The 13,546-nt window shown below is 37.8% G+C and overlaps 1 protein-coding gene across 1 annotated transcript; it reads left to right on the plus strand.

The window, feature by feature from the left end:
• Positions 1-8,080: 8,080 nt before the first annotated feature.
• Positions 8,081-10,282, plus strand: LOC147422819 (uncharacterized). Its single transcript, XM_086503097.1, has one exon. It carries the CDS (start codon positions 8,081-8,083, stop codon positions 10,280-10,282), a length of 2,202 nt encoding a protein of 733 aa, XP_086359223.1.
• The last annotated feature ends 3,264 nt before the right edge of the window (positions 10,283-13,546 follow it).

The following is a 13,546-nucleotide window of genomic DNA, read 5'->3' on the forward strand; positions in this document are numbered from 1 at the left end:
CATGATTAGTGTTATTTTCATCCTCTCAAATATTTGTGTTATGTATGTGCTTATCCAACATTAAGTGTGTGTAAGACAATCTCTCTCGTCATTAGAGCTTAGAAATGCATTAGTTTAAGGTGTGTGTGTGTGTGTGTGTGTGTGTGTGTGTGTGTGTGTGTGTGTGTGTGTGTGTGTGTGTGTGTCCCGAGGGATTCACCATGGAAAATTTACCGCACAACGTAAGGGCAGGGGAGGGGGGTTTTTTTACAAGTTACATAAGTGTATAAGTTAGGAGGCAGGCCCCCGATAATTTATCTCCCAAGCTTAAAAATAAGGGAGGTGGGTATCATATTTACGGGGGCGGGGGGGGGGGGGAGAAGTGAGAAAAGGAAAAAAAATGAGATGAGGTTTTTGTGTTTCAAAATCATGGCTTCCCAAAAGAGTCTACCCTCAAACTTGTGAGTCAATAGCTATAAAGATACATGCAGGAACTAACACTACTTTGTATCAATTGCTTGTTTTGTGATTATAATTCATTTGTAGAGGGATGAAAGCTATAAGAGTTTGTATGGATATAAATTTACATGGAGAACCTAGCACAACTTTATAACCATGTTTTTTGAGTAATTTACATGGGTTAGAATTGGACGAGTGGCCAAAATGCAGGTTGACCGGGCACATAGTTTGAAAGTCAAACTAAAACACTGAGTATACATCTAGTTATCAATAGAAGTGGTTTCTTAGTACGTTTCCAGTCACTATGCTACACACTCTTTGACTACTTTTACTCAATTAGATCATGTGAGACCTAAATTTTATATGTAAGATAGGGGTATGATAGTTTTCTTCATTGATTATCATATAAGCATAGAAAGGGGGGTCATATTCCCTAATATGAGTCGTATCTAGGGGTTTTATCAAAGTTGTTTACTCACAGGTGGCATCCCATTTTGTATATAGATTGAATCCCCCGGGGGTGTGTGTGTGTGTGTGTGTGTGTGTCCTTCAAGTGGTGGGAGCCACCTCCAAAATTTATGAGTTGGAAAACTTGTAGATGGCAACATGAAACCCGAGTCAACACACCACGTCGGGTATGCAAGGAATCCCACCTTACCTGGTCTAGTGCAGTGGAGAAATAAGTGTTTTTTTCTTAGCAGAGAAACTTCGGAAGCATGGCAAATTAATGCGGGTCCCCACCCAACCTTGATGCAAGACAAATTGCACAGTTGCTTATGATATCCTCAATCAGTAACTTGCCTCTACATTCCAACTTTGTAAGCTGCAAACCTGCAATACACATGGTCGTGACTCACTTGGTAAGGACCACAATCAAAAAGTGTCCACTCTCAACACATCAGTGCTACTTATTAAAACTAATATATTCATTAAGGGGTTGTTCTTACACATCTCCCTTTTTCAAAGATTGTCTTTGTAGTGATCAAGGTTGAGCAAGGTTGCATGTTCTCTCGCGAAGAGCAAAATTTTTTCTGCATTTCTCACATAAAATATTGAAAAAAAAGGCCTCATCGTTTGAAATTTTCTAGCATTTTGAAGCACACGCATGCTCACCTGTAGAGGTTAGACATTGCTTGTGCAAATTTCCAAGTAAGACCACCACATGGAGCAAAAAATTGCCATAATCACCACCTTTAATGGTGATAGTTTTTTCACCTAGAAGAGCAAAACAATATATTTGCTGATGTGCAAAGGGCGTTGGCCCTTAATAGAGCTGCATGAGGATGCATCTGCAACATTCAATGTGCCTGCAAATCAAAAAGAACTACGACTTATAGAACAATCACTTGGTGATGATGTTATTTCATATATTATCGGCATCAAGGATGCTAAAGAAGTTTGGGACATTCTAAAAAAGAATTTGGTACGGAATCCAAAAACTTGAAGACCAACTTACTCATGCAATTCTACAAATTGCAAAAAAGAGATTATGAGACTCTTGTGGCTCACCTCAACAAGTTCAAAGCACTCAAGAAATAGCTACAAGGAGTCCAAAAGAATATGCAATTTCAATATTGCTCAATAGTATGGACAAGCCACCATTCGACACCTTGGTATCCGCATTACAAAACCTAGACAAGAAACTAGAAGAAATGGAAGGAGGCCAAGACAACACAATTTTTGGACAAGGATGAGGAGAAGGTTGACAAAGGGGTCACATCATTTGTATCAATGTGGCATAAGTGGAATCTTTGGACGGGATTGTTGGGATTAGCAAGCAAATGTAGCTATCACACAAGCAGAAGAGATCAACGATCATTTATTCTAATTTACCCCAATTGTATTTTATTTTTGAAAATGTTTCAAGGCTTGAGCTAGCCATTGTTGGGCTAAAGGAGTCTGGGGTACCATGGCGGGCTATGCTACTCTGGAAGTAGGCATACAGGACATGGAAGTGCAAAGATTATATCTTTGAGGGGGGATGTTGAATATTGTGGTGAGTCTAGTGGAGAGTGAAGGAGAGGAAAGGGCATGAAATGAAAGGCCAAAGGGTGGACTCGCATACCGTTCTCCTCCCAACCTCCCTACTTATAGCCCTTGGCCCTTGCAAGTAGGACCCCTTAACTTATTCTTGGCCCTCGACTCCTAGCCACACTGAGCCATTAAGCCCCTTTGACCCTTGGCTTGGCATTACTCCCCCTTGGAGAAGCGTTTTCATCCGTGAAAACAAAAGTGGTTATATTTTCATAAGAACACTAATTTTTTTCACATTGGTATCCTTCATGGATCCAATTGTTCATTTGATTGGAACATGGTTCAGTAAGAGTTTCAATGAAACCAAGAATAACAGCTTGATTTTCCACATGGTTGTCCCTTTGCAACCATCATGTGTAGTGTGTGTAGACTCCATTTAGAATACACACGAGCATGCTAAACAAGTTATCACAACAAAGATTTACTCAAAAGAGTACCTCTTTTCACTTTCCATGAAAGTAACTAGCTGATGTAACTTATCATCAAAATATAAGTCCTTGACTTGTTCTCAATTTTCATTAGTAAACAACGCCACCATAAGTAGTGTTCAAGGTTGAGAACATAACTTAAACATGAAGAGACTAAACCTAGTCGCAAACATACTTTAACTTATGGTAAGCAAACTCCAACTAGAGCAATACATGCTTTCTAATTGAATTGCTTGGTGCTAACATATGCACTTTGCATATCCTTTAGCACAAGATTACACTTTGTAATATGCCTGTCCCCTTTGATACTAACAGTACTAAGGTGTGTTTCCCCACGATTTAGAGACAGTCTTCGAAAATGCCTGGTAAATAGGGACCACCGTTCCTTGCAACATTGCAGAGAAATCAACAATTTTATGAATAACCATCTTGGTTAACTTGAAAGATCCACAAGCATCCAAACCGAGCCATAACCTCTATTGGTGATTGGTAGATCCAAAAGTAATCTCATAGAGATACTACACATAGAGTGCAAAACGCTCCATAAGCAACTAATGTGATGAATATGCATGTTGTTCCAAATCATCCTTTGTTAAACACTAGGGCCCATAACACCTAGTGTGCATGCATTTAGCTAAATCCATGATCATACTTGCCAATTCTTATGGCAAATGTGATGCTCCTAGCACACATGAAAAAAGAGTGTAAATACTTCTTAAAATAAACTAAATACTTTCTATTGCAATCATTTGCAAGCCTTGTTGAAATGTTTGAACCATAATAGAAGGTGAAACATTAATCACTTCTAGGTACAAACAATGAAACCTTTTCATTAACAACTCATAGCTTTGCTATATGCATAAATAACCATCCATTGATGTTGTGTAGCAGCACTTGTACCTTAACAAGTCATTCTAAGTCTCCGAAAATTTTTGGCCACTGGATTGTTCCTAATACGACGAGCTGAAAATGGTCTAGAAAACGGATTTGACCAGCACCTAGGGACCTCATCGCGACATATAATTGTATGACATGCGTCAATGTTAGTACTAGAGACTCATATTCTCCACATGTGGAATATGTCTCATGTAAGAATGTCTGAAAAAAAAACATCCTTCAAGTACTAGATGCACTTGTGTGTGGAGATAACAGCAAACACTCCACGACGCGAGTGAGAGGAACCCTCATTATCCTTACTCCACATTGGCTAAACCGACTCCTTGAGTTCCTAGACCATGTTGTATCCCATGTGACAACATGTGCCAAATCAAACCCTACAAGCGGGTCCATAAGTGCGTAATGCAAAAATTTATTTTGGACACTACAGCATAAATTTCTTGGCTCTTACATGACCTCGTCATCTCTCTTAAGAGTAAAAATGGATGAAAACATAGAAGTTTATGCATCCTACTTGTAAAAAGCAAAAAAAAACATAGAAAAAAAACCAAATCAAATGCGTACCTAGAGGTTGAACATAGTGTTCACTTACCTGTAGGCAAATGCACCTACCTAAACTTCTCGTATGCAAAGGCCTAGGAACACTAATTGAAAATCAGTGAAATTGTTAGCAACGGCTAACACAGGCTACACCAATTATGCACCACAATATTTCCTTTTCATTGTATAGGCCCTTGGGTTCATTTAGGAGTTCCAAAGTTGTATGAGTCTAAGCTAGAGAGCTCAACTTTATCCCATAGTTGAAGGGTTTGAGGCCCAAAGCTATAAAAGAGTCCTATGCTTAATGAGAAGTCATTCTTGGGTGAGTTCTTCTCTTTGTAGAGTGGATGGTCATGAGGCTCATGGGCTTTTCATGCCCATGTACCTCTTGATTTCTAATAATCAATTACACCTTCTTTCTTATTAGTCTCTTTGTTTGATTATGTGAAGTGAGATTGTATTAGTGTGATGATAGATCTCCTAATCCCTTTTTTGAGTTAATCTATTCTATCCACACCATTGGCAATGGTGTGTGAGGGATGTGCCTTCCTTCTCTTCATCTCTCTCTACTAGGCGCGGTTAGTGTGTGTGCATACGTAGTCGCATTGAGGGGTTGTGCCGGAATGGACACACTAATGCAGAGTAGGTCTGTTAATTGCATGCTTGTGTAGTTGTGATTAAGAGTTGTGAATAAGAGTGATTGATGTGAGAGGTTAACTTCAACCACATGATTATGTGCAAGTGATTAGTAAGTAGGAATGTGTTGTTGATTAGAGGAAGCCCTTTCCATGGATTCTCTCTATGATGAGTAGAAGGAATTCTTGAATCCTCTATGTCTATACATCTTAGGCTCATGCTTCCATGCCCTAGCCAGGTTGCCGATCCACGATTTGACAATTTTGTGGGTTGCGATTAGGTCGTGCTACAACGCATCCTTACATTTGGCGCCGTTGCCGGGGATCAATAACCTAAGCTAGTGAGTTTAGGATGTGTAGAATAGAGTAATTTCATTACTAATTTCTCATTTTTTGAGTTTGTGTAACTCAATTTTGGTGTGATTTGATGATGATTGTTTAAGAAATTGATGCTAATGTTGAGTTATGAAGACCCCAAACCCCCAATTTCACTACTTTCATGCTAACCCTTGCTAATTCGCTTCTTTCCATGCTAATTTTACTAATTTCATGCTAATTTCCACTAATTTTGACTAATCTTGCTAACCTCACTCTAACTTTTGAAGTGTAAAGTATGTGAAATCCCCTTGCAAGAGGTGGAATCATCACTTTAATAAAGTTAATTGTGTTAATTTATGCCTAATTTGATGATTTGATCAGTGTATGATTTTTTGACCTACAAATGGTCAATTTTGGAGCCGATTTGATGGTTCACACACTTGTGTGTGCAATGATGCGACTTCAAGTGGAGCAAAGGAATAGCTTGGAGTGTAATTACGATGTAAGCGCACTCACTTGTTATGTCAATTTTTGATTGATCAATGTGATTCCATTTGCTAATTATTTTCTAAAATTAGGTGTGTAACACAAATTGACCTACACTTTGCACCTAATTTGATACACTTTGAATGAAATTGATAGTCCAATTGTGACTAATGAACTTTCTGTGTATCCAAATAATGTTTAATTCTCATCAAGAATTCATGTGTGTGCACACACCAAAGAGGGAAAAAACAATCAAAAATTTCAAGTGTGTGTGCACCTAATGTAGAATGTGTGCATACATAAACATTGATGGAATTGATGATACATGAGTATGCAATCATGTAAATGATGTGTATGTTAGGCTAATTCAATCAGTAGGTAAGCCTAATTGCCAAAAAATTGGGCAAAAATTGAGTGTGTGTGCCAATCCATGACCACTTGATTTTCAATGGTTGATGGTCAATTGGGACACCGAAATGGTTTTTGATTGTGAAATGTTCATGAAAAATATGTGCAATCATTAGGTGTAAGCCTAAATGCATTGGCAATTGAGCCGAATTTGAATTTTTGTGCTTAATTTTTGAGTGTGTGCATTGCTTGATTGTGTCAAAATGGTGTTAATTTTTTAGAAATTAAGCATTCATGCATTCACTTATGCTTGATTGAGTTGCAATTTGAGCATTGCAATGTGGAATTAATCTAATTTTTTCATAAATGTTTGGCCTAAATTTAGGTGTGTGCTCCTACTCAATGGCATGTGCAATCCGGTGCTTGAATGAATAATTGGTATTTTTTACCAATTATGATGATTAATTTGGCCTAAAAGATCGGTGTGTATTTGATTGATTGACTTTGGATGATTCAATTGATACCCAATTGAAAATGATTGATCTACATTGCCATTGTGATGCGAATGCCAATTTGATTGGATGTGGCAAAAAAAATTCATTACATTGTGCATTTTCAAGTGCCATAATCAAATTTGTGTAACCGTACAAACCAAGTGATGAATCCGATTTGATTTGTATGATTAGGGCTTTGAAATATGAGCAATTAAATTTGCAATGATTAAAAAAACCGGGTTTGAATTGACCAATGTTTTGTGCCAATTGGGTTTGCCTAATTGTGGAAATCCGTAGATATGAGTAGCATAAGTTGCAATGATTAATTTGGTTGTGCAAATGAGATGACAACCTTGCTTAATTTTCTTGTGAGCATTGCCCAATTGAGTAAGAAGTGCATCAATGTCAAAATTGAAAATTGAATTTTTACTCTTAAATTGGAAGCCATATCAATTAAAAATGGATTAATTGTATTCTCAAATTGATGAGAATTTGGCTTAATTTTTTTGTGTGTGAGATCCATTCTAGGATGTGTGTAACAAAAGTGGCTTGAAAATGAAGTAAAGAAGCTCACATTTGTCCGAAACAATAAGATGGTTTGGTGTGTGATTTTGTTAGATCTTTGTAAGCGATGTACCCCATTGGAACAAGCTCCCCAAGTGGAATTTTCAAAAAAAATTTAAAAAAAGAAAAAAAAGGGCTCGCTGGACTCCGATTCCCGTCTGCAGGACCCAGGTCACAAGGCTCCAGAGCGCCTCCCCTCAGCCCTTCGCACCTGCGCCTCCCCTCCAGAGCGCCTCCCCTCAGCCCTTCGCAGCTGCGCAGCCTGCGCTCACAGATTTCTCCAATTAAAAGAGGCTCCCGTCAGCCCTGCGCTCACAGGCTACAGCTTCGTAGATTATTCAGTGGAGTGTCTTTAATCCTCCAAATTTCCAAATTTAAATTCCAAAGTTCAAAGTTAAAACTACAGTCACACACAGATTGATCCAGAGTAACGTCCGTCCTCTGGAGTCTGTTGTATTTACAACTTACAACTCAGTGGTGGGTATTATTTTTGCTGTGATTGAGAAAAACAAATCAACTTGTGAAGAGCTCAATAAGTTTTCTTTTTCCTTGCATTAGGATCCACTTTTCTTGTCTTTCGTGTTATCGGAGGCATTACTTTCACAATCTCGAGATCTATTGTCCGGACTCCGACATCAACGACCGAAAAGAAGACAGGTAGACCAAACTTTTTAAGTGTTTTTTCATATCTTCGAATTGTGTGAGTAGTGGATACTAGATAGCTTTGCTTCCGGCTTTTAAGTTTTTTAAATAAGCTTTGTCCATAAAAACGTGGTACCTTTACAGATTTAACTAGCACTTAATTCTTACTAAAGTTCTGCTCGTTTAATTAAAGCTTTAAAAATGAACTTTTTCCTATTTTATCTTATTGAGTTTTGGATCTTTTTAACAGTCCAAAATGGCTCCCAAGTCGAGCAATAATGCATCTAAGCAATTGTCGTTGAGCCAAGCTTTCAATTTGACAAAGAGGGGAAGGGAGGGTGACACGTCCCAAGTTGCCTTGCAAGTCAATTTGAATGTAGACCCAATTGAGCTTCCGAGTGAGTCGGAAGATAAGAAGAAGAGGAAAGATGCATACAAGCGCACTTTTCTTTCTTCCTGGAGAATGAGCCATCCATGGGCTTATTCCATTATTGATAGTGATGGCATAGAGCGCGTGAAATGTACTACATGTGTGGAAGCTAAAGAGAAAGGTCGTTTTGCTAGTATTGGTGCCATCAACATTCAAAAAGGGGCATTGCGTGATCATGAGAACTCTGACCCTCATCGAAATGCACTCAAGAAACTTGCTATGTTGTCCAAGATGCCGGAAAGGATCATAGAGAAGCATGTAGAGCTAATGGTCGATGCCGAGAAGAATCGCATCATTAGCGTATTACAGGTTTTGTGGCACATAGTAGTGCACGATGCTTCCATTGAATCCTTTGAGAGAGAATGTAAGTTCCATGTGTTTATGGGGACTCCTCAGATGCCTTTGACAAATGAGTATTCCTCGTACACAAATGCAAATGCCGCAAGAGAGTTTCTGAAAGCAATGTATGAAGTTTCATGGCAAACTTTGCAGGAGGACATATGCAAGAGTCCTTTTTTCTCAATCATGATAGATGAGAGTACAGACCGTCAGTATGAGAAACATCTCATCATCTATATCATGTATCTTACCAATGGTGGATATGGTGTTCCTATGACACGCTTTGTGCGATTGGTACATGTTAGGGATGGAAAAGCCAAAACTATGTATGATGGCATTATGCAACTCTTTGTGGATATGAAATTAGATGTTAAGAAACTTGTTGGCTTTGCATCCGATGGAGCAAGCTCCATGGTGGGTATACGAGAGGGTGTAGTGGCAAAATTACGGCAAGTGGTGCCTCATATCATTGGCGTGCATTGCATTGCACATAGAGAGAATCTTGCCGTTAAGGATGCTTGTGAAAACTTTGTTGAATTCGTGCATGTAGACAAATTTGCAAATAAGGTGAGAGAGTGGATTGGCCATTCTACTCTACGTAGAGAAGAGATTTGCGAACTATATGACATGTTTCATATGAAACATTATCAAATTTTGCAAATGCATGGAGTTAGATGGTTGTCACGTGGAAAAGTGATGATGCGCCTAGTAAAAATCATGCCAGTTTTACTTGCCGATTGGAAGTCTAAGTATCCAAAAATGTATGAAAAGGCATCATCCTTTCAAGTGCAATTTTTGATGCATTTTCTTGCAGATTTGCTTGAGCAAGTAAATATGTTGAACTTAATGTTTCAAAAAGAGCATGTAGATATTACGTCTATTGGGCGTGAGATTGATGCAACACTCACTACTCTCTCTACGATGTACTTGGGTCATAAATTTGGAGATGGTTCCAAATTCTTGAAATTGTTTTTGAAAAATGTTGTTGCGGGTGAGCTTACATTCAAAGATGAAAATGAAAATGTAATCGGTGTTCATAAGTTGCGCTTTGAAAGCTTGCCTGAAAGTTCTAATGCTGGAACATTAGAGGCAAGTATTGAATTGGGTAGACAATTTGTAAATGATTTGATGGCCAAAGTAAGCGAGCGATTTTTTGACAATGCACTATTTAATGCTGCGAAGTTGTTCTCTCCAAGGAATTATCCAAACGACATTAAAGATAGAGGCAAGTTTGCAAAAGATAAGCTTGGCAATCTTTGTGTTAGATTTTGCATGGGAAGTCCATCTTTCATTGATAAAGAAAGGTGTGAGGGTGAGCTCACTCGATTTGTGACATACATGATGAATTCTTATCCAACGAAGGGGCTTTTTGAGACATGGGCTCAGTGCAGTGGTGAGATAGAATGGAGACAAATGTTTCCTGAAATATTCAAGCTATTTCAAATTATTATGGTTCTCCCAGCAAGCTCAGTTATGTGTGAACGAGGATTTTCTGAGCAGAATAAGATCAAAAGTCATGGTAGAGCTTCACTTAGCTTGAAAATGCTAGATAGACTTATGTTCATGTCTCTATTGCCTGAAAAAATTCCACACAAAGTGGATTGGGATGCATACTTTGAGGCATGGAAATCAATGAAGGAAAGGAGAGTCTGCAAGGTAAAGAAGACTATGGATGCTCCAATCGCATAGATCTTTGTGAAGTGCATAAGCACACTTAGGACTGCCGGGGCACTTTTTCCCCTCTTTAGGAGGTTTTTTCCCCCGGCTTGTATCTACATCCGTCACTCTAGGGCAAGCTTCATCTTTGTCTCCTCAGTGGATAACACTACTTTTTGGGTTGTGTGATCTTTAGTTTCTCCTTTTTATTATCCATGTGTGTGTGTAGATTTGCAATTGTATTTTTAATAATCTTTACTTATCAATGCTTATGGATTATATAGCTACTTGAGAAATAGATTTCTACTTTATGTTTTTCGAATCATTAGTTTTATCTCATCATGCAAATTAACGCTAGAGTTTCTCTTATGATTTATAGATTTGTTTAGTCAATTAATAATGTTTTTGGATAAGTATATTTATCTATGTTACATGTTAGCGGCTATTACACTGTGTCAACAATTTAGAAATAGTTGTAGTTATATCTAGCTTCATGGTGGTACAAAATTCTTGGCAAGATAATTAAAAGCGATAAATCTTTAGGAATCGCGCTACGAAGGGTGCATAATTTCTAATATGGCAAATGAAGGGTAAACTCAAAATTTGCCCTGCGCATAAAAAGGGTTAAAAATTTCCAACCCTTCGCATGAAAGATAGGGGCCACCCTTCAAAAATGAGCCCTGCCTACACATACAATCACGATCGGTCTCGTTTTTTTTAGCCTCGCAGCCAGGACGAAGGGCCCCACAGCTCGCACACAAACACTCCTCAATGCTCAACATTTGTCTTTCTCTCTGCTCGGCGCCAGTCTACTAACTGTCACCTCAAAATTACCACAAAAACACACAAAAAAAGGGGGGGATGATTAAATTAAAAGACTGTTCTCACCCACCAAGCTCTAAGGAGAGTTTCCCATTCACTTCATAAAATCCCTATTGAGAGAGGGTGTATCCCAAGTTGGTCTTGCCCGACAGATTGTAGAGAGAGGAGCTCAAATTTTCACCTTGTCACTATGAAATTCAATTTTTTTGAGAGAAGCAAATAGATAAAATTTTGCTTCAAAGAGACTAAGTGGTCGAAACCTTGAGCCAAGCATTGAGTTTGCTTGTATGATTTGTGCATGGGTTTGATTGATGTAATACAAATTTTTGAAGAGAGTTTTTACATTTCACGATAAATCCTCGCTCCCTTCTGGCATGCATGCCGAATGCACTTAAGACGAGCATGTATTTTGGGTAAAAAGCCATGCGATAACATTAAATTCTGGGTTTGTGATTAAGCTTAACATTTGTATAACCTGATTTTAATGCCAAAGGTGCTAATTTTTTGGTAAATGGTCATTAGATTTTTCATGGATTGCATTTGATCATGAATATTTTTAGTGCATTTCTTGAACGCCAAATGCTTTCATGTACTAAATATTGAGCTATTTTGTGGAATTATTTTCCAATGACACAAAAATGTGGTTCTGGTTATCTCATAAGAGCTAGAAATTCATTTCATCTTATGCTTTCTCGCCCACTTATTGTGAATGCCATATATGTTGTATAAGAGCATGGTGTGGACATCAGTTGTGTGTTATGATTATGTGATGTTTTCTATGCACAAATGACCTTGATTTGGACTAATAATTTGATTTGTGCTAATTTTGTGCGGCATTGCATTGCACTAAACAAAATACTCTCTTGGCTTGCATATGGGTTTCACGTGAGAGCTAGATTGGTGGATGGTAAGTTGATATTTGGTTTGGACTTTGTGCTTAAAATTAACATTGCTTGTGCATTTTTAATGCTTGAAATGAAATAGAAATCATTGGAAAGCATTAAAATTGAGCTTGTTTTGATGGACAAGAGTGTGCCTAAAAATTTGAGCTTGGAATTGATTGAGGAAATTTTTAGTGCTTATTTCGAATGACAAATGCATAAAAGCACTGACAATTGAGCTTCATTTTGAAGGGATGTGGACGAAGTGTGTGTTCAAATGATCCAAGAAGGGGTCATCATTGCAATGTATTGCAAAATTTGGCTAATTAGAGCCATTCCAATTATTTGGATTAAAAGTTGTATATATACTAGCTCATAGTGTGGTCAAAAGTTAATTTTTTTCATTTTGAGCTAATGTTTAATCAACTTTTTTGAGCTTTCAAGCACATAATTTGGCTATTGAGAGCTATTCATTTTTATTTCATCAAGTTGTAGTCATCTCTAGCTCATAGATTGCTCTAAAAATTGTAAATTTCATGTGAGCTAGTTGTTAGCCAACTTTTGGGAAAGCTTTGAAATGTTAAATTTGGCTTTGAAGAGCCACTTTACTTCATAAAGTTGCATTATTTTCAGCTCTTGGCTTGTTATTCCATATTTCATTAGAGCTAGAAACTAATCAACTTTGAACCATGCATGAGAGATTGTAAAAATTGCAAAATGTGCTTATGTAGAAGCATTTTACCTCTCATTTTTGTTATGCATGCATAAATTTTCTACTTTAGAGCATCATGTGCATAACCAAAGGCACTTTTTTCCCTTGGGTTTTTTCCCTTTGGCAAATTTGGATATGCAATACCCTAGCATTAGGTTTTCATTAATGTTTCTTGTGGGCTTTTTGGCTTTCAATAGTTGGCTTTTGTAGATTGTGTTTACACTTAGCTTCAAAAAGCTTGGATTGTAATAAAAGATCAAGAGACTTCTCTACACAAAGGATGCTTGCTCAAGGATACTCAAAAGAGCATGAATAGGTGTAATTCTTCCATGAATTTTCTCTTTTGTTCATCTCTTCATTCTCTTGCTTGGCTTAAGTGAAAGTTTGCTTCTAAGCTATGGTTCTTTCATGGTCGAAAGCTAGGCATCCTAAAGTTTCAACACCTTGCTTTGTGAAAATTAACTCATCAAAAAATTAGGTTTTATGTGTGCTAATCATAGGTAATTGGCCTTGACCTTAGGTTAATGTAGATTCATTGCTCATTAGTCCTAGACTCTTAATGATAGTCTTAATACTCCATTCATTTTTGTCATGACCTAGGTCTATGATTAGGCTTTAGACCTTTAGTCCAATTTCCATTAGCATCTCAAGTTGGAAGCAATAAAAAATGTGCTAAAAAATGAATCAATGAAGCAAAAAAGTGTCAAGAAAAAGTAGCAAAAATGCTACTAGACACATGGAAAGAAAATCTATATGTTATGTTGTATCTTTGTGAGGCCTAGCGCCTTATTGGCACTAGGCAGGCAAGGGGAATCACCTTGGCTCGCTTGGTCAAGGCCCTAAACCGATGCCCTGGGCTGATAGGGATTAGTCCATCTATAG

The sequence above is a fragment of the Adiantum capillus-veneris genome, chromosome 27 (assembly GCF_014529385.1).
Source record: "Adiantum capillus-veneris isolate H3 chromosome 27, ASM1452938v2, whole genome shotgun sequence".
NCBI lineage: Eukaryota > Viridiplantae > Streptophyta > Polypodiopsida > Polypodiales > Pteridaceae > Adiantum > Adiantum capillus-veneris.

Bases quoted from the DNA above. Each gene is read 5' to 3' on its own strand.
- LOC147422819 (XM_086503097.1), top strand. From the start codon at position 8,081: ATGGCTCCCAAGTCGAGCAATAATGCATCTAAGCAATTGTCGTTGAGC.